The sequence below is a fragment of the Arvicola amphibius genome, chromosome 4 (genome assembly GCF_903992535.2).
Source record: "Arvicola amphibius chromosome 4, mArvAmp1.2, whole genome shotgun sequence".
Taxonomy (NCBI): domain Eukaryota; kingdom Metazoa; phylum Chordata; class Mammalia; order Rodentia; family Cricetidae; genus Arvicola; species Arvicola amphibius.
The window spans coordinates 154,168,389-154,186,917 of NC_052050.1; the positions used below are offsets into that span (position 1 = coordinate 154,168,389).

An 18,529-nucleotide genomic window follows, 5' to 3' on the forward strand; every position below is an offset into this window, starting at 1 on the left:
TGTTGATGGTGCCAAGTGCTGGTAGGAAAGACTCCCCCCCCCCCCAAGGACAAGATTTCACTGTATATCCCTAGCCGGCCTGCAAAAGACTCGCCTACCTCTGCCTCCTGAGTGCCGGGATTAAATGCGTGCATGCAGCGCTTCTGAGCAGGCTGTGGAAGAGCTTCCTGGTTGATGGTCATTTTACTTGAGATGATTGAGGATTTCCATGAAGAACTCAATACTAAAATATCTTCCTCTTTGTGGACGTTAAGACTCAAAACTGCAGGGTTTATTGTTGTTTGGTTTTTCGTGGTTTTAGGCTAGGATGTCACCCTGAAGCCACGGTTGACCTGGAACACAGTGTGGACCAGATCGCCCTCACACTTGGGCAGTTGTCCTGTCTCTAGTGCAGAAGTTACAAGTGTACCATCATGACCCACAAAATCCAAGTTTTTATGTTACTGTTGTTTTTGTTTTGGGAACAGAGTCTCTCTGCATAGCCCTGGATGTCCTGGAACTCATTTTGTAGACCTGGCTGACCTCAGAGATCCATCAGCCTGCCCTGGCCTCTTGAGTGCTGGGATTTAGGGTGTGTACCACCAAGCCCAGTTCACTAAAGCTGTTTATGCAGTGGAAGAATTTAATTCTTTCACCAGAGAGTAAGGAGCTGGCAGAGGGGCTGGAGAGATGACTCAGTGTTTAAGAGCACTTGTGGCTCTTGGGAAGGACCTTGCTAACATTCCCAGCATCCACATGGTTCACAGCTATTCATAACTCCCGTCCCAGGGAATCCAATGTCCTCCTCTGATCTCTGAGGGCACCACGCATGCCTGGTGGCCCAAGCTGGTGATCCGAAGGCTTTTGTTACTTGTCTATTTATTGCTGCGATAAAACATAATCAGGGCAGCTCAGAGAAGGGTTTCTTTGGGGCCAGAGGGTTAAGGATCCATTACCATCATAGCACGGAGGGTGGCGGCGGGCAGATAGGTGAGGCGGGAGAGCATCCACTGAGAGCTCACAGTTTGATCCCTTAGAGGAAGCAGAGAGCACACTGGGATCTCTTTCTTGTGATGTAGCACATTAGTAGTCAAGTAGCAATGTTGTCCAGTAAAATAAAGTGGTGGGAGCCTGGAGAGACGGCTCAGGGGTTAAGGGCACTGGCTGCTCTTCCAGAGGACCTAGGTTCAATTCCCAGCACCCACATGACAGCTCACAGCTGTCTGTAACTCCAGTTCCAGGGTGTCTGACACCTTTGTACCAAAGCACATAAAGCTAGAAAAATAAAAAAGAGAAGAAAATGGTGTCTGTCTTTGGACTGCTCTGTGAAGTAGAGAGCTAACTTTAGATACAATTGGAGGACTTCTAAGATGTTCGTTTTCTCCTAAACATCCTGATGTTGAAATTCACCAGATAATTTTTTTGAACGGAAACAAAATTCCCCAAATGAGTTGTGCTTCCCAGCCCCTGAAGTCCTTTTATTTCATCAGTATTGGTGGGTGTACAGAACCCTGAAGCATTCCCAACATTCTTTGCAGCCAAGGGGTAGATACTGGCCTGAGCCCAACTGGAGGTAGAACGTGGCCAGATGAATGTAGAGCTAGTGTACCAAACACCCAGCATCAGTCGTGCTGAGAAGTGGCAGCAGGAGCTGACCTTGCCTGGCCCTCACTGGTAGACTCTCTGGTAGAATCTGTGTATTCTGTTACGTTCCTGGCTGTCCCATGTTTAGTACTTGGCCTGATTTCTTTTGTATCCTCTTTTGGAGACTCTGTAAGTTGCTCTGAACCCCTTCTTTATGTCATTTTTCTGCTTAAAGCCTGTGTGAACAGTTTACTGTGTTCAAGGAGAGCACTTACCTAACACAACACTAACTTCTGTGAACACTAACAGATGAACAGGACATAGAGACAAAACGAGAGGTTAAAGAAAAGTGACTTAATAGAGTATAGAATGTTAAAGAAGTACAGTGACTTTATGTTGCTTTTCTTTTTGAAGTTTTATATGTTCGGGTGTCTTGCCTGCATGAATGTCTATGCACTTGCATGCATGTCCCCAGAGGGCCAGAGGCATCAGAACCCCCTGGAGTTAGAGGAGACTGTGAGTGTTTTAGTTAGGGTGTCTAACTGTGAAGAGACAGCAACTCCTCCAGAGGAAAGCATTTAATCATGGTGGCTCTCTTACACATCAGGGTTTCAGTCCATAATCATCATGGCAGGAAGGAAGGCAGCATGCAGGCAGGCATGGTGTTAGAGAAGGAGCTGAGAGTTCTTACATTGTGATCCCGCAGGCAACAGGAAGTGGTCTGAGACACTGGGTGGTATGGTTTCTTGAGCATATGTGAGACCTCAAAGCCTGACTCCACAGTGACACACTTCCTCCAGCCAGGCCACGCCTCCTTTTGGGGGTCGTTTTCTTTTAACCACCACAGTGAGCCATAAAATGTGGTACTAGGAACCAAACCCAAATCATCTGCAAAAGCAATAATCCCTCCAAGCCATGTCTCCAGCCTCTTCTTGTGTGTTTTATGTGTTTCTAAGTTTCTCTCCAGGAGCTACTCAGGAGGCTGCTCACCCGATGGCCGTGGCAAGGGTCAAGTGCTCTCATTTAGTCTCTGAAGATGGGTATATTTTCTGATTACTGATCTCCGTTGAAGTACTTATACCTCATTAGTTTCTTTTCTAAAGTTATAAGAAAGAAATCTTGTTGGGGAATATTATTTTCAGGTGTATGACTTTTGTTTATGCTGCATTTGTTTAACTCTGTGAAGCTGTGTCACTGTGCCTGTCTAAAACACCTGATGGTCCTAATGAAGAGATGAATGGCCAATGGCAAGGCAGGAGCAAGGATAGGCAGGGCTGGCAGGAAGAAATAAGGAAGAAATGAGGATGTGGAGCAAGAGAACTAGGAGAGGAGGATATCGGGGCCAACCACCCAGCTACACAGCTAGCCACAGAGAAAGAAGTAAAGAAAGGTATAGAGAATTAAGGAATATAAAAGCCCAGAGGCAAAGGTAGTCGGGATAATTTAAGAAAAGCTGGCAAGAAACAAGCCAAGCTAAGACCGAGCATTCCTAAATAATAATAATAAGTCTCCATGTGTGATTAATTAGGGAGCCGAGCAGTGGGCCTCATAAAAAAGCCAAAAGAGTAAAATATTTCACAATAGAATCTTCTCAAAAGGAAAATCCAAAACTTCCTTTCTTATAAGGCAGATTTGGAAAATAAAACACTTGAAGGGCATTTGCAGCCTGGGATTTTATACAACCTACATCCTGTGACCATTGTATATCTTCCTGGACACACTGTCCCAGAGCTTGGGTCAGAGGTGGCACTTATTTGAGTCTGTTCTGGCTATAATGGTACATGCCTTTAATCCCAGCACTCGAGGCAGAGGTAGGAGGCCAACCTGATCTACATAGTTCCAGGACAGCCAGACATACATGGTGAGATCCTGTTTCAAAAACGAACAAAACCAATAAGTAAATAACAAACAATAAATAAATAAACATTAGGGTCAGTTCTTGCTTAAGTGTTGTTTGAAGTCTGTTTCTCATGGCGGGAGACCCAGACTGGGAAGTGAAATTCTTAAGAAACTACTTCTCCATTTGCACTCAGGATTTTAACTGGAAGGCGCTAGGGTGACGTTGGAAGGGGGTGCTGAAGAATGAATGGGGCTCCGTGTTCCAGGAACTGAAGGATGGAATCATGGCATGTCTGACTTAGGTGTGTGTTGGGCTCCTCCCTTAGGCCCTATGCGTTCACAGAAGCACTCTGTACACTGAGCCGGCTCCTTGTTCTTAGAGAACACAGTGTTAGCTGGGTTAACTTTGTGTGCCAGCTTTTGCCATCCGTGTCTCCCACCCTCTTGGTCCTGGCAGAGCCCTTCAGTTTGCCTTCACTTAGGAATGTATTTCCAGCGGATGGAGTCCTAGGTTGATAATTTGTGTCAGCAGCGTTTTTACATGAAGGATTCGGGTTTCTAAGGTGATTTCCTCCATCGGTTTTGTGGTAAGTGCTATAAAATAGCTTTTAAGATTATCTCCACCTGGAAGATAAGAAAACCAAGGCTCAAAGAACTTAAAGCAATTTGCCCAGGGACACCAGTCCAGCTAAGCCAGAACTTGTCTGTCTTTTGACTTCAAAATCCCAGTCGGTTGGCAATGTGGACCCTCGTCTCTCCTGACTCCTGAGCAGCCCTCTGCAGCCCAGTGCTGGCCCGATGCAGTTTGCAGTTAGTCTTCACTACTGTGCCCTGGAGACCCCCAGAGTCTCCTCAATGTCTCTTCCCACGTCCCGGCTTTGCTGAACTGAGCTGCTACTTGAGGCACTTGTTGCACCCAGATAACGAACCAACAAGCGCACCTCAGCTGAGCATTCCCTCACTCCTGTTTTCTCTGGGAACACGACTACCCACTGTGCTTCCTTTCCTGTGTCCCGGTCATCTTCCTTCTGTCTCTGGGTTAGGCCATCTCCTCAGCTTCATCAGCCTGCAGAAAGTCCTGGTCTGCTGCACTCGCTGAAATCTGCCCTTCTCTAGACAACAGACTCTAACCTGAGCTACTGCCCAGGTTCTTTCCAGTTCACCACACTTCCCACTTGTCCCTGAGACTTCATTCTTTGTAGGTTTCTGCTCCTCCATGTTTCTCTGTATTCTCTCTTCTGACGTCATGTTCTCTGCTGGGCGTTGCACATATACATTTGGTAAGAATCTGCATTAAGAACACCTTTAATCCCAGCACTCAGGAGGCAGAGGCAGGCAGATCTCTGTGAATTCAAGGCCAGCCTGGTCTACAGGAGCTAGTTCCAGGACAGCCAGGGCTGTTACACAGAGAAACCCTGTCTCAAAAAATAAAATAAACTTCTGAAGGGTGGAGCCCCAGATTATAGTGATGGAAATATGAACTACTGACTGGTCAGGCAGATCTTAGGGGCAGGGATCCTGAAAGCAAACAGTTCCATTCTAGTCCTTGGTCAGAAAGTGGGACTGTCCTCAGTTCTTGCCTGACCAGAGGTCAGGAGTTTTGTTTAGTTTTTGGTTTTTCTCCGAGCTACAGCGAGGACATGGTTGACTCCAGTCCAGACACTGATGCCCTCTGGTGAATAGCTTTGAAACTAGATCTCTAGCTTTTCATGGTGGAAATGGATTATATCTAGTCCCCAGTTCAGCCATCCCCAGGTGATTTTAGGGTCTGGCTTTGGGTGGAGACCTGACATTCTAAACTACTCTTTGTCTCCTCCCTTAAGCTTTAATTCAGCAGGGCCTGTGGATCATCAGGCCAGAAGTCTAAACTCTCCACACATCGAAGAAGGGCATGAAGTCAGTAAAGAGTGAGCAAGGGCCCTCTGAGCGTGAGTGGTGTGATCACCCCACCTCCCTCTGAGCTTGAGTGGTATGATCATCCACCTCCTCTATATGACCTTGAGTGGTGTGATCATCCCACCTCCCTGACCTTGAGTGGTGTGATCACCCCACCTCCCTCTGAGGGTGAGTGGTGTGATCATCCACCTCCTCTATATGACCTTGAGTGGTGTGATCATCCACCTCCTCTATATGACCTTGAGTGGTGTGATCACCCCACTTTCCTCTTTGGGTGCAGAACTCACTCACCCAGTGCACTGCTGGTCTGTTTTTCTAGTGGGTAAGGATTTTTACGACCTTTAAACAAATTTCTTAAATTAAAAAAATTTATGTGTACGAGTGTTTTGTCTGCATGTATGCATGTGTGTGCCTGGTGCCCCCAGAGGTCAAAAGAGGGCATTGGATCTCCAAGACTTAGGGATGGTTGTGAGCTGTCATGTGGTGCTGGGAACCAAATCCAGGTCCTCTGTAAGAGCAGGGCTCTCAACCACTCAGCTATATTCTAGTCAAAGCAGTTACTTTTTTTTCCGAGACAGGGTTTCTACTTTTTAAGAAAAGATTTATGTGTGTGTGCCTGGGTGAATTCATGTACACACGTGTGTGCAGGTGCCCTCCAAGATCAGGAAAGGGTGTTGGGTATTTTGCAACTGGAGCTGTAAGTTGTGACATACTTGATATGGGTGCTGTGAACTCAACCCAGATCTTCTGCAAGGGCATGAAGTGCTCTTAACCACTGAGCCATTGTTGTGGGAATTCGGTCCAATAGCCAATTGTATTGGCAGGCATGGCCCAACAAGCAGGCGTGGTCTTCTCTGGGGATATGTGACCCTTTAATAACCATCCTACTATGGCCTAGAATTGGGCTGAGTGGTAGAGTCTATGCCATGGGTTCCATCCCAGCACCATAAAATGAAACAAAACAAGCAGAACTGAGATGTAGTGGCACAAGTCTAAAATTCTAGGTCATCCTCAGCTACAAGATGAGTTTGAAGCCAGCCTGGGCTACATGAGATATTCCCTTCACTCTTTTGCACACAGAACAAAGCAAACCCCAACCACAAAATGCCATCCAACATTAATTCTATTGTAAAACAGTGAATCTTACCTAGCCAAATTACTAGAACAAAACATTGGGCACTAAAGTATTTGGGGGCTGGAGAGATGGCTCAGTGATTAAGAGCACTTGTAGAGGACCTGGGTTTGGTTTCCAGTGTCTACATGGTGGCTCATACCTACCTTTAACTCCACTTCTGAAGGATAGATGCCCTCTTCTGGCCCCTGTGGGCACTGTATACACAGGATGCTGATGCATACACACAGGGAAAGTCATACACATAAAATAAAAACAAATCTGGGTGGAGATTGCTCAGTAGTTAAGAAAACTGGCGGCTTTCCCAGAAGACCTGGGCTCTAATCTCAGCACCCACAAGAGCTCACAACTGTTTGTAACTCCAGTTCCAGTGGATCCAACACCCACTTCTGACTTCTACAGGCCCTAGGCACACACTGGGCACACAGACACACGCAATCTATATTAGCCAGGTTTCTCTCTAGACTCTATAGAGTGGCTTACAGGCTCTAGTCCAGCTAGTCCATCAATGGCTGTCTCCTGACAGAAACTTCAAAAATCCAGTAATTCAGTCTGCGAGGCTGGGTGTCTCAGCAGGTCTCCAATGTTAGAATCCTGAAGAAGGCTCAATACCAGTGAAGGAATTCCTCAGCAGAAGGGTATACGAACTTGCTAGTGAATGAGGGATGAGGGCAAGCCTACAAAAAGCAAAAGCTTCCAGATTTAGGATGGGTCTTCCCACCTCAAATGATCTGGATTTAAGAGGATTCTCCCTACCTCAAATGATCCAGTTAACTAAAAATCCCTTTCAGCTGTGCCCAGCTGCTTGGGTTTTAAGATGACAACCTCCAGCCATCACACAAGCAGAACACCTACCTATATAATCTTCAAAAACATTAATTTTTTTTTTACATTTATTTTGTGCATGTGGAAGTCAGAGAGCAGCCTGCTGGAGTTGGTTCTTTTCTTCCATCCTCTGTATTCCTGGGATTGAAGTCAGGTCACTAGAGTTGGTGCCAAGTGCGCTTACCCACTGAGTCATCTTGCTGGTACCTCATCTGTACTTTAAAATGAGACAACACAAGTCTTTTTTCTTTTTTGAGGGCCAGACCTAATCAGAGACTTGCTAACAAAGCATGCTGGGCAAGTGCTCTACCAGTGAGCTACATCCTCAGTCTCTCCCCTCTCACTCTGTACAGAACTCACTCTGTAGACCAGGCTGGCCTCAACTCACAGAGATCCACCTGCCTCTGCCTCCTGAGTGCTGGGATTAAAGGCATCGCCACCACCTGGCTCCCCCTTAACTTTTAAGAGTCACCGACCCACTCTGAGTGCTAGTGCAGCCTCACTCACACCCTGAGGGAATCCTCCAGAACTCTCATGGATAGGTGTTTATCTTCCTGATGATGCCGCAGAAACACAGTATCTAGCAAGAGTCAGTATTGCGGGAAGGCTACCAACGAACTTCTAATCTTGTGTCACAACTTTTCACTTATTTCTCTTGGGGTTTCTAGGCAAAACACTTTCTTCATTGAAGTTTCCACCCTTACGGCTTGTCTAGGTGCCCTTTTGTTTCCCATGATTCTGTCTGCTGTTTCTCCACATTGACTGGACCTCTGATAAGACGCTGAACAATGCTGCTAAGTGAAAGATGGGCAGCAATGAGTTGGCTGATGTCCTGCTGAACTAGTGCCTTAGTGGAAGAGACAGGAAGAGTCAGTCACATGACGGAGACAGGTGGTTTCCTTTTCCTTGATTTGCCAGCTGTTAAGGCTGCTGAACAGTTTGGAGGAATGTGTAGTCTGTATACCGAAATTTTTATTAAAGTAATTTAAAGGCCAATTTAACTAGTTTTATTCAAAGTAAGTCTACATTAAATTACAATATTAACAATCTGTAGACACAATGAACTTAAAATATAAGAAGTAGAAATAGAAATCTATTTGGTCTTTCTGAGACCACATATCATGGAACTCATAAATGAAAATTTACAAATATAGAAATGATACTTAAAGAGTAAGGATTTTAATATGGGAACCCAAAAGATGTCAGATTTTAAACATGCATGTTTCAAAAAGGGAGAATCCTTTAATAATTTAGCATAAAATCGAGTTATATAAACTTGGTATATTCCAGAAAATATTGCTTTAAACACTTATACATGATCAAAATTCCTTTGGTAGCTTTTAATCAAAATGAAACATGCTACTCTGTAAAATATAAAGTACTTTTAGATGTTGCAAAAATGTCTGTCATCATTACCATGGCAACACCACCATGGAAGCCCTGTTCTCACTGCTCAGCCTCCTATGTGAACACATAGAACGTCCAGGCACCAACAAATCCTTAGCCTTTTGACAGAAATAACTAAGCTTCATACAGCACCAGGGCAAAGATCCAAGACAGTCCCCTAGGCAAGACTCTAAAACCAGGCCCAGCTTTATTATGGTCACCACACAAACTGCAGCTTCAACAATCAAACAGCGATCACCCCAGTGCCAAAGCCGGGACCTCCACACTCAGTCAGCATGGAAACAAACACGAAACCCCCAAGCCGCTAAACAGAAATGACAAGTAGCCCTCTGGACGGGCTCTGCATCTCGAGTGACAGACATGATGTCCTCTTGGCACATCAGGGACCTCTCTTAGAAACCTGATTTACAGAAGCCAGTTTTGAAAACACACAGAGCAGAGGCCAGGGTTTAGGCTGCAGAGCTGAGTGCAGGCAGTCTGGACACTGTTTCTTCCCAGTGCCCACCAACCCAGGGCTCCCCTCTGAGTGTTCATCTGGGGAAGAACGCAGCATCTAGGGTATTTCCACTGTGTCCCACAACCACACACACAACAAACCAAGCCCGTGGCTTTCTGCCAGAGGAACAAGAGCTTGTAAAGGAACTTCTCAACTAATATCGGCATGTCCAATCTAAAGTCAGGAGGGACAGAAACAAAGGAGAGGAAGAACGGAGAGGAAAGAAGTGTGACATCTCAAAGTCCTTGCGCCCTGGGAAGGATGATCCAAGAACCACCATGTCCTCTGCTTTGAATCCAAGTGTCCACAGCTGCAGCTGCAGGGACCTGGAAACAGCGCAGCAGTAGTGTTCACGCTCTGCAGGTGCATCTTAGTGTTTGTCTCATGGGGAGAAGGCAGTCTGCTGACACATCATGCCACATAGTGGTACTGATTTGGACTGTCTTTGTCTCGCTCCATATAGTCTCTGTCTATAAGTGATTCAATCCTCTTTTTCAAATCTCCAGGCTAGAAAAGAAAAATCAAAATCAAACATTTTATTATAGGACACTAAACTTAGAAACACAAACCTAAGATCCTGCATGACACACATAACAGAAACAAGCAACTCTACAACAGGCATACATAAAAATTACAAAATGATCGTGTTAGCATCGTGTTCTGAACAAATGTTTGCACAGGGGTGACTGCACCTGGCTCCCTCACCTCCTTCCATGAGCATATTATAAAACAGGGCAAATCCTACATGTAGCATGCTCTCACATGTTTGGAAGGAAACTCTGATCAATGTTCTAGTGGGACATTCTTATTTTGCAATTTTGCTGTAATTATTATTGGCATTTTTTTTTCCTCTGTGTAGTCCCAGCTGTCCTGGAACTAGTTCTGTAGACCAGGCTGGCCTCAAACTCACAGAGATTCTCCTGCCTTTGCCTCCCGAGTGCTGGAATTAAAGGCATGCACCACTACTATCTAGCTTGCTGCTATTATTAAAAAAAAAATTGTTATACTTATTCCTTTTGTGTGTAAAAGAGTGTGGGCACATGCCATGACACCCGTGGGGAGGTCAGAAGACAGCCCGTGGTACTTAACTCTCTTCTTCTACCATACGGGTTTCCGTGATCACACCAGGTTGTCAGGCTCTGTGACAGACGCCTTTACCCACCAATCTTGTTGGTCCTACTGAGATTCTAAGACAGGGTTTGCTCTACTTCCCATGCTGACCTTGAACTCACTCTGGTAGCCCAGGCTTGTTTTAATCTTCTTGTCTTAGCCTCCCCAAGGTAAGGACTATAGACGTGCACCACCTCTAGCCATCCTCAAACTTTGTAACACATTCCTATCATTCCAGATTCACCAGATAGGCTACATGGGACAGTCACAATTTTGAGTGTTCTGCTAAGTTATTGCAAATGTATCTGTCATTGTCACTAGACAAACATCACGACAGCCTCGTCTCACTGCTTTAACTCGCCATGTGATTAGAAAGTAGGTGACCAGCCACAAACACCCCGCCCTGCCTTTCTTGTTTTGTTTTGTAAGACAGGGTCTATGTAGCACTGGCTGTCCTGCAACTCACTATGTAGAGCAGGCTAGACTCTAATTCACAGAGATCTGCCTGTTCTTACCCCTGAGTGCTGGGATTAAAGATGTGTACCACCATGCCAGTCAAAGAATTCAATCTTGGCCAGGTGGTGGTGGTGGCGCACGCCTTTAATTCCAGCACTCAGGAGGCAGAAGCAGGCGGATCTCTGTGAGTTCGAGGCCAGCCTGGCTTTCCAAGTGAGTTCCAGGACAGGCTCCCAAGCTACAGAGAAACCCTGTCTCTATAAACCAAAAAAGAATTCAGTCTCTGTGCATGACTGAAACCAGAGCTGAGTCCACAGCCTTAAAATGTCTCTGCCCAAAGGCACCTGCCTCCACTTCTGCTGCAGTGGGAAGCAAATCAGTCAGCACTTGGCAGCAAGGGCCTTCTGCCATGGGGAGCATCATTTTTTAAACAGCAGATTCAGTGGCAGGCCATGCATTTTACAAGATGTGGCTGAACATACAATTAGCTACATAAGCATGGTGGCTAGAGCTTTGCCCAGCTGCACGATACACTTTATACTTAATCACCAGGTCACTTCCTTTGCAAAGGGACAAACACGCCCTGGCTTTAGGTAGGAAACAACAACAGTATTGCATGGGCTGTGCACCAATCATCATGGAAGGGAGGGGCCAGGCACTGCTGTACCCGTCCTTGAGGCACTGACTAATCAGTCTGTCTCAGTGTGACCCCCTGATAAAGACAACCAACTTGGGTGTCACACAACCAGGGAACTTCCAGTTGCTGAAGGTCAGAGGTCCTGAGAGTTCAATTCCTTCAGAGCTGACAATGTACTTTAGGCCATATTTTATGGTGCATTTTTGTAATGCTCCCCTAGCTCATCTGCATTTCATAACTTACAGAACCTCAGAGCTTAGTTCTAGAACAAGAAAGAGGAACAAGCCTGAGGCTGACTTCCATCTCTTAAGTAGGAAACGCTATGTAGCTTGTGAATGTGAAATCCAGCAGCTATCAGCACTGCTACCACAGGGGCCTAGGGAGTTACCAACGCCATTGCCACAGGGGTCCGGGGAGCAACTTACTGCCACACTTAGGGAAGAACCTCCACGCCCTCCCGAAAGCTCAAGCATGCAGTCTGCTTAGAGGAGCTGAGTCTCTGGTTTCCAGGGTGCCGCTGGGTCAGATCTGCACAGAGGCCTTGCTATCATGTGTGCTAGCTCTGCTCACACAGACCCCTTGGTATCATCAACCTAACATCCAACTGTGCTGACAGAACTTACCTTTACTGGAAATTTTAGCTGATTGTACAATTCAGAAACTAGAAGGTTATGACCAAGAGTTTTCCTCATTTTCATTATCCTGACGATGGCAGCGTCGATCTGGTACTGTCTGTCCTGGAATACTCTCTCTGTGGTGCTAACTTGTTCTTCAACCTGGACAAAAGAAGAAACAATGAGAGGAGTGTGAAGACGCTCTGGTGTTGCTTTGCACTGACAAACCTGGTTTTGACGCAGACTAAGGCAGGCTTTAGAGGCGTTCTGCTTTGTTACATTTTCATTTGTTCTATGAAGCTCAGCTTCTCACAGTGTACAACTCTAAAACTAACCCTTGGAAAAGAAGGTCTGTAATAGAGGCTCCCTCCCTGGCAGCTCAGGACAGTTGTGAGCACCATGTGGACACTGGGGACTCAGGTCCTCTGAAAGAGCGACCATTGTTCTTAACCACTGAGACATTTCTCTAGCCGCCTTATACTGCATTATTAGGTAATTTGAGTATATTTTCTGTCCAGCAAATTGAAAGCCTCAGGATGAATGACACAATAATTGTCTATGGGAGAGAAGTGATCATTAACTAAAGTTGTTTTGCATGTCCCCCCATACTTCACAAGAAGTCTCCTCATACGGCAACTTAGACTAAGCATTTCTAGAAATGAGGAGGCCATTAGAACCCACTGGGTGTGTAGTTTCAGGTCAGAAGGGCTGACAGTTTTGGTCTCAAGCTTGTGTCAAGCCTGCTCCCTATTGGAATTGCTGCTTCTGTGGTCTGTAGTTTTGTAGGGTTCCTCCTCCTTCCTCCACAGACAGCATGGACAGGTGTGCCAGGCAGAGCAGAGGGCAGGCACTAATTCTGGGCAATGCCATGTGCTTCTTCTGTGCTGGCATTTGATATAGGAAGGTATGATTTCTCATATAGGCACAGCAGTTAAACAGATTTCTTGGCTTCTACTGATAACAAAGTTAATGAGAGCTACACGAGGGGACACTACTCCAAACCCCTGCTTCTGCGCAGATTCAGACAGACGCCCTGGCCTCTAGCAGTAAAGACATTACTAGAAGGATCCCATGGTGAGACCATGGAAGAAGAGAAAGCTGGCACTTACAGTTTCCTTCATCTGGATCTGATTGATCTTTATTCTGAACAACTTGTGTTTGAAGTCTCCATTGAAAATGAACTTATCTCCATCTTCCACCTCCTTTCCTTTGGGACTTTTAATCAGCACCCGCGCTTTCCCACAGGCCAGAGACTGCAGTGTTCTTCTCAGCTCACTGTCCTCTGAGGGAGGAAAGGAGGCAGATGTCACCAAGAGTCTTGACAATGAGAAACCATGGTGTGACCGCTGAGTCTGCACCTTCTCTTCATTTCCCCCAGCGATGCTGTAGGAACACAGGGCCCTGTGCATGCCAGGAAAGCACTCTGCCTCTGAGCTACACCACCAGTCTACTTCCTCTTTTTAATTAACACAGTGGTATTAAGAGCCAGGCGTGGTGGTGCACACCTTTAATCCCAGAACTTGGGAGGCACAAGTAGGTGAAATTCTTTGAGTTCTGGGATAGCCAAGGTGCCAGTGTAAGATCTTACTTCCAAAAGCAAACAAACAAACAAACAAAACAAAAGCAAAAAGTCCTAAGGAATCTTCCTACCTATGCCGGTGGCCATTTTTATTTCTTCAAAGCTGAATCCGTCCCCTTCGTTGAACATGAGCAGCACCAATGTCTGGAAGAGGGACACCTGAAACTCCTTCTTCCCCTGTAAGAAAACAGAGCCATCACAGAGGCTGCCTGGACACTCTGTGAGTTACAGCAGGCTGCTGTGTATGCACTGTTTTGGGGATTCAGAACTTACTAACAGTCACCATGTAAGAAGAAACTATATTACTGATTAGAAAAGAATGAAATGATTATTGGGTATTACACTTAAAAATTCTTGTCTTGGAGCTGGACACGGTGATGCCTGTAAGCCAGCAGTGGGAGGCTGAGGCGGGGATCCTGAGCTGGAGGCCAGTCTAGTCTGCTGTGTGTTCATTGCTCTCTGCATTTTAACATGATTTTCCAGACGGGAAGGTGGATGACGACATAGGAAAGAAAGGCCTGCAGAATGCTCACCACCGTGTTCAAACACATGGAGAGAGTGCTCAGTCAGCACCATCTCCTCTGCTCAGCTGCTCTGTGGAGGGCAGACTCTGCTTTAGGATGTGCCACTGTCTCTTTTTCTATCTAGAATGGCCCACTGTACACGTGTCAGCCAGTACCATAGGATCTAGCACTTCTGTAAGGAGGCAAAGGACAGGAAGGGGATTTGGGGGAGCAGCAATGCCGGGCGCCATAGCCCTGATTCATACGAGCAGAAAGCTATATGCTGTCTGCAGAGGTCAGCTCCTTACTACAGCCAGAAAGCAAAGACACAAGTGGCAGAACTGGACTTTGTTAAGACCTTGCAGAAGAGGTATGTGATACCCATACAGTAACACAATGTTAGGAACTTTGAGTATTCACCTTGACACACTTAAGGATACATGATTTATATATTAAAGTTAGATATGAACATGAAGGCTTTCTCCCACATACTGCTTGGTGACATGTCTTTGGTATACTCACACAGCCCACGTCTGCTCACTTTTTATGTGACAGCTGGTCATGGCAGAGAGCATTCTTACCGCCTGCCCTGTGAAATGCCTTAGGAAGGACTCCAGCTCTAGTGGAAGTGACTTGAGAAGAGAGGATGTGGAAATCTTGAAATATTCCCCTCTTGGGTTCTTGGCATATGACAAAACGTGTTCATTTGCTTGGCACTTTACAACAGGAGGAAGAAGGAACAGCTAACAGAAAGACAGAGCAGCCGGAGAGGGCTCAGCAGTGGAGCGCTCTACTCTTGTATGGGACCAGAACTGCCTGCAGTCAGTTTCAGTGTATCTGACCCCCTTGGCCTCTCGCATGCATGCAGGCACACACACAGGCACGCCAAACCAGGTTGCTTCTTAGAACTGGAACTAAGGCAGTAAAAAGTGGGTAATCTGGGGTTTTGATCTGTATGATCAGACTTCTGCATGCCACTCTCCATGACACTATGTGTAGTATCATGCTCAGGTTCCTCTGGCAGCTGCACTTGCTGGACCTCTCTAGTATCCATCAGCATCCTGGCTTCTGCCACACCCCACTGTGTTTTAATCTGTAACCGGAGCACATTTTCACCACACTGGGTTTCAGGTATGCTTATACAGCTGCCTTTTCACACCCACTGCTCTTTTAATGATTGCATGTATGGTGTGTAAACATGTGCTGGTGTGCACGCAGAGGCCAGAGGAGGACGTTGAGTGTCCTACTCTGTTGCTTTCCATCCTTTTCTCTTGAGACAGTGTCTCTTGCTGAACTTGGATCTGTTTTTCAGTGAGGCTGATGGCCAGCAAGTCCCTGTAATCCTCCTGTCTCTGCACATCTACTGCATAGGTTATAGGTGAGCAGAGCCATGCCTATTACAGATGTTTTAAGTAATCTTGTTTTGTGTGTGTGTGTAGGTACCTGTCATGGTGCATTCATGGAGGTCAGGGGACAGCTTGTGGGAGTTGTTTCCCTCTATCTACCATGTGGGTCCTTGGGAATCACTCTGGTTGTGTCTTGGTGTCAGGTGACTTTACCAGCGGAGGCATCTTGCTAACACCCATACCTGTTTTTTGTTTTTTGTTTTTTTTTTTTTTTTTTTTTTGGTTTTTCGAGACAGGGTTTCTCTGTGGCTTTGGAGCCTGTCCTGGAACTAGCTCTTGTAGACCAGGCTGGCCTTGAACTCACAGAGATCGGTCTGCCTCTGCCTCCCGAGTGCTGGGATTAAAGGCGTGCGCCACCACCGCCCGGCCCATACCTGTTTTTTTATGTGAGTGCTAGGGATTCAGGCACTCATGATTGTGCAGCAAGATCACCTTATCTTCTGATTCATTACCCAACCCTGGTAAATAATTTTCTAATGATTAATTTACAATTGATTTTTGTTAAGTAGAGTATTAACCCTTTACTTGTTATTTTTATTGACCAAAAAAAGCTAGTGCTACATCATACTGAAAAAAAAAAAAAAAAATCTTGCCTTTCACTGCTATGAAAGTTCAAGAATAACCTGAAAATTCTCCTAACATATTGGCAGAGGGGAAGAAACAGGAGTAGTGGATAAAGAACTGACCTCCTTAAACTCCGCCTTCAACACAGCATGTCCCAGAGTTGTCTGCCACTGGAGCTTCCGGCCACTGTGCTTGCCCAGATAGAACGTCTTGAATACTTCCTGAAGTCTGACCATCTGCCAAGCCAAGAGACACGAGATTGAGCAAACTGAGCTTCCAGACCTGCACCGCTGAACCGAGAAGGCGATTCTAGATTCTGACCCTTATTTTCTATATTCTACTACCTGTGATAATACCCACAGGCCCGAGACTGTGGAGTTTCCTATGACATCTGGCTTTTGTCTGCTTTGGTGCTTGGCACTCAGGCTTCACCCACTCCTGCTGAAGTCCACGTGGCCACCTGAGTCAAATGGTGCCTGTAGCCCAGCAACTTTCCTCTCCCTCTGGCTAAGGCTGGTGTCATACGCTATTATCGTTTGTATTGAAATGTCCCGTGGGGGCTCATGTGCTCCAGGCTTGGCTGCTAGCTGACAGACTTTGGAAAGCAATTGAGCCACAAGGAATTTAAACTCATTAATGAATTAGTAATTTAACACCATTGGAAAGTTCTGGAAACTCAGAGGTGGGTTCTGTTTGGAGGAAATAGGTCACCGGGGATATGCCTTTGAAAGTATGTCCTATCCCTGGCCTCCTCTTTGACCCTGAAGGCTTCTGCTGCTGTGATGATCCTGTCTTGACCACGGGCTGTAAGTGGTTTCTCTCAAGGACTGTCACAGTGACAAAAGGTGACCAGCATGGACCTCACAAGTGCACACAGAGCACATGCTGAATGACTTCATGGGCAACAAGGAGTGAGCGCAGGCTAGGAACCACAAGCAGCATGGCTACCTCTCCTGAGCCCCTTCTCTAATGGATGCCCTTATCACAGGGAGCCCTTTGAGCCTTCCCAGCCTTTAGAATTAAATTCCCAGTTTTGGGAATTCTGCTGCAACTATAGAAAACAGACTAAGACAGATACTTTCAAGAAAGTAAAAAGAGAGCTCTCTCATCACACATCTGATGAGAGTCAAGCACCTAGCAAGCATATGTGATGAGCTCTTAAATAACAAAAACAGGCTACACAGAGAAACCGTCTACAGAAACAAAAACGAAAGAACAAAACAAGACAACAAAAAACAAAACAAAACAAAAACAGACAACGAAAAGAGGAGTTGAATAGACAGTTCCCAAAGACTCACAAATGTCAACACACATGGAAAGATGCCTAGCATCACCATTGGGGAAATACTAATCACACCAGGTGGGCACCACGACTCCCCTACTGTGGGGATGGCAGAAAGGAGAGGAAAGGCTGGTGAGGAGGAACAAGCTGCTCCTCAATTAAAAGCAGAACAACTCATGCCTGGAAGTCTGTTCCAGTTATTTGCAACTCAAGCCTGGAAGTCTGTTCCAGTTATTTGCCCAAAAGTGACCACAGGTGTTCACATAAAAATCTGTACACTCTGGGTGGTGGTGGCACACGCCTTTAATCCCAGCACTCAGGAGGCAGAGGCAGGCGGATCTCTGTGAGTTTGAGGCCAGCCTGGTTTATAAGAGCTTATTCCTGGACAGCTAAGGCTATTACACAGAGAAATCCTGTCTCAAAAACCAAAACAAATCTGTATACCCATCTTCATAGTCACATCATTCTCCAAAGACAGAAAGAACCTGGAGCCCATCATTAAATGAACAGCTGAGCAAGCTGCCCGTACACAGAGCCGAAAGAGGAATAAGCACCAACACACAATGTAGCATGAGGAATTCTGAACTAGGGAGTAATGCCAACACCAATGTGCACATCACGTATGAGCCCCAAAACATGGGACAAGGACAAGCAAGTCAGAGAAAGCAGATATTGACTGCAGCCCAAGGGGAAGAGGTGATCACCTTCAGTTATCTTTGGTTACCACCTGTTTAACATGCCACTCTGAGATGAAAAAGTCTGTGAAGGTGTATTTTGTCACGGTTGATAAAAATACAGTATTAGGGCCGGGCGGTGGTGGCGCACGCCTTTAATCCCAGCACTCAGGAGGCAGAGGCAGGCGGATCTCTGAGTTCGAGGCCAGCCTGGTCTACAAGAGCTAGTTCCAGGACAGGCTCTAGAAACTACAGGGAAACCCTGTCTCGAAAAACCAAAAAAAAAAAAAAAAAAAAAAAAAAAAAAAAACAGGTAAAGTTCCAACATCTTTTGCAAGAAAACAAAAATGTACCCAAAGACAATGAGGAGCCAGCTGAGAGATCTGGGATAATGTGGGCATTTAAGTAAGTAAGAAGCCCCAAGTTTAGTGATAGAACTAAAAACTCATATATAAAATGGAGAATAGAGACCTCTATTATAGAAGAATGTCAGCTTCTAAACAGATGGAACTGGACAACCAGCCCCAATGCATCCGAGGAGACTGA

At 45.9% G+C, this 18,529-nt stretch overlaps 1 protein-coding gene across 2 annotated transcripts in view; it reads right to left on the reverse strand.

Annotated features, from left to right (window-relative positions):
• Nucleotides 1–8,239: 8,239 nt before the first annotated feature.
• Nucleotides 8,240–18,529, reverse strand: part of Cul4a (cullin 4A) — a 37,035-nt gene continuing 26,745 nt past the window's right edge. For both annotated transcript variants that reach the window (XM_038329086.1, XM_038329087.1), the window contains 5 exons: nucleotides 16,150–16,263; nucleotides 13,626–13,731; nucleotides 13,085–13,257; nucleotides 11,985–12,137; nucleotides 8,240–9,665 (listed from right to left, as the gene is read on the reverse strand). In XM_038329086.1, the coding sequence (XP_038185014.1) occupies nucleotides 9,570–9,665; nucleotides 11,985–12,137; nucleotides 13,085–13,257; nucleotides 13,626–13,731; nucleotides 16,150–16,263 (642 nt within the window). In that variant the 3' untranslated portion in view covers nucleotides 8,240–9,569. The remainder of the gene's footprint in view (nucleotides 9,666–11,984; nucleotides 12,138–13,084; nucleotides 13,258–13,625; nucleotides 13,732–16,149; nucleotides 16,264–18,529) is intronic.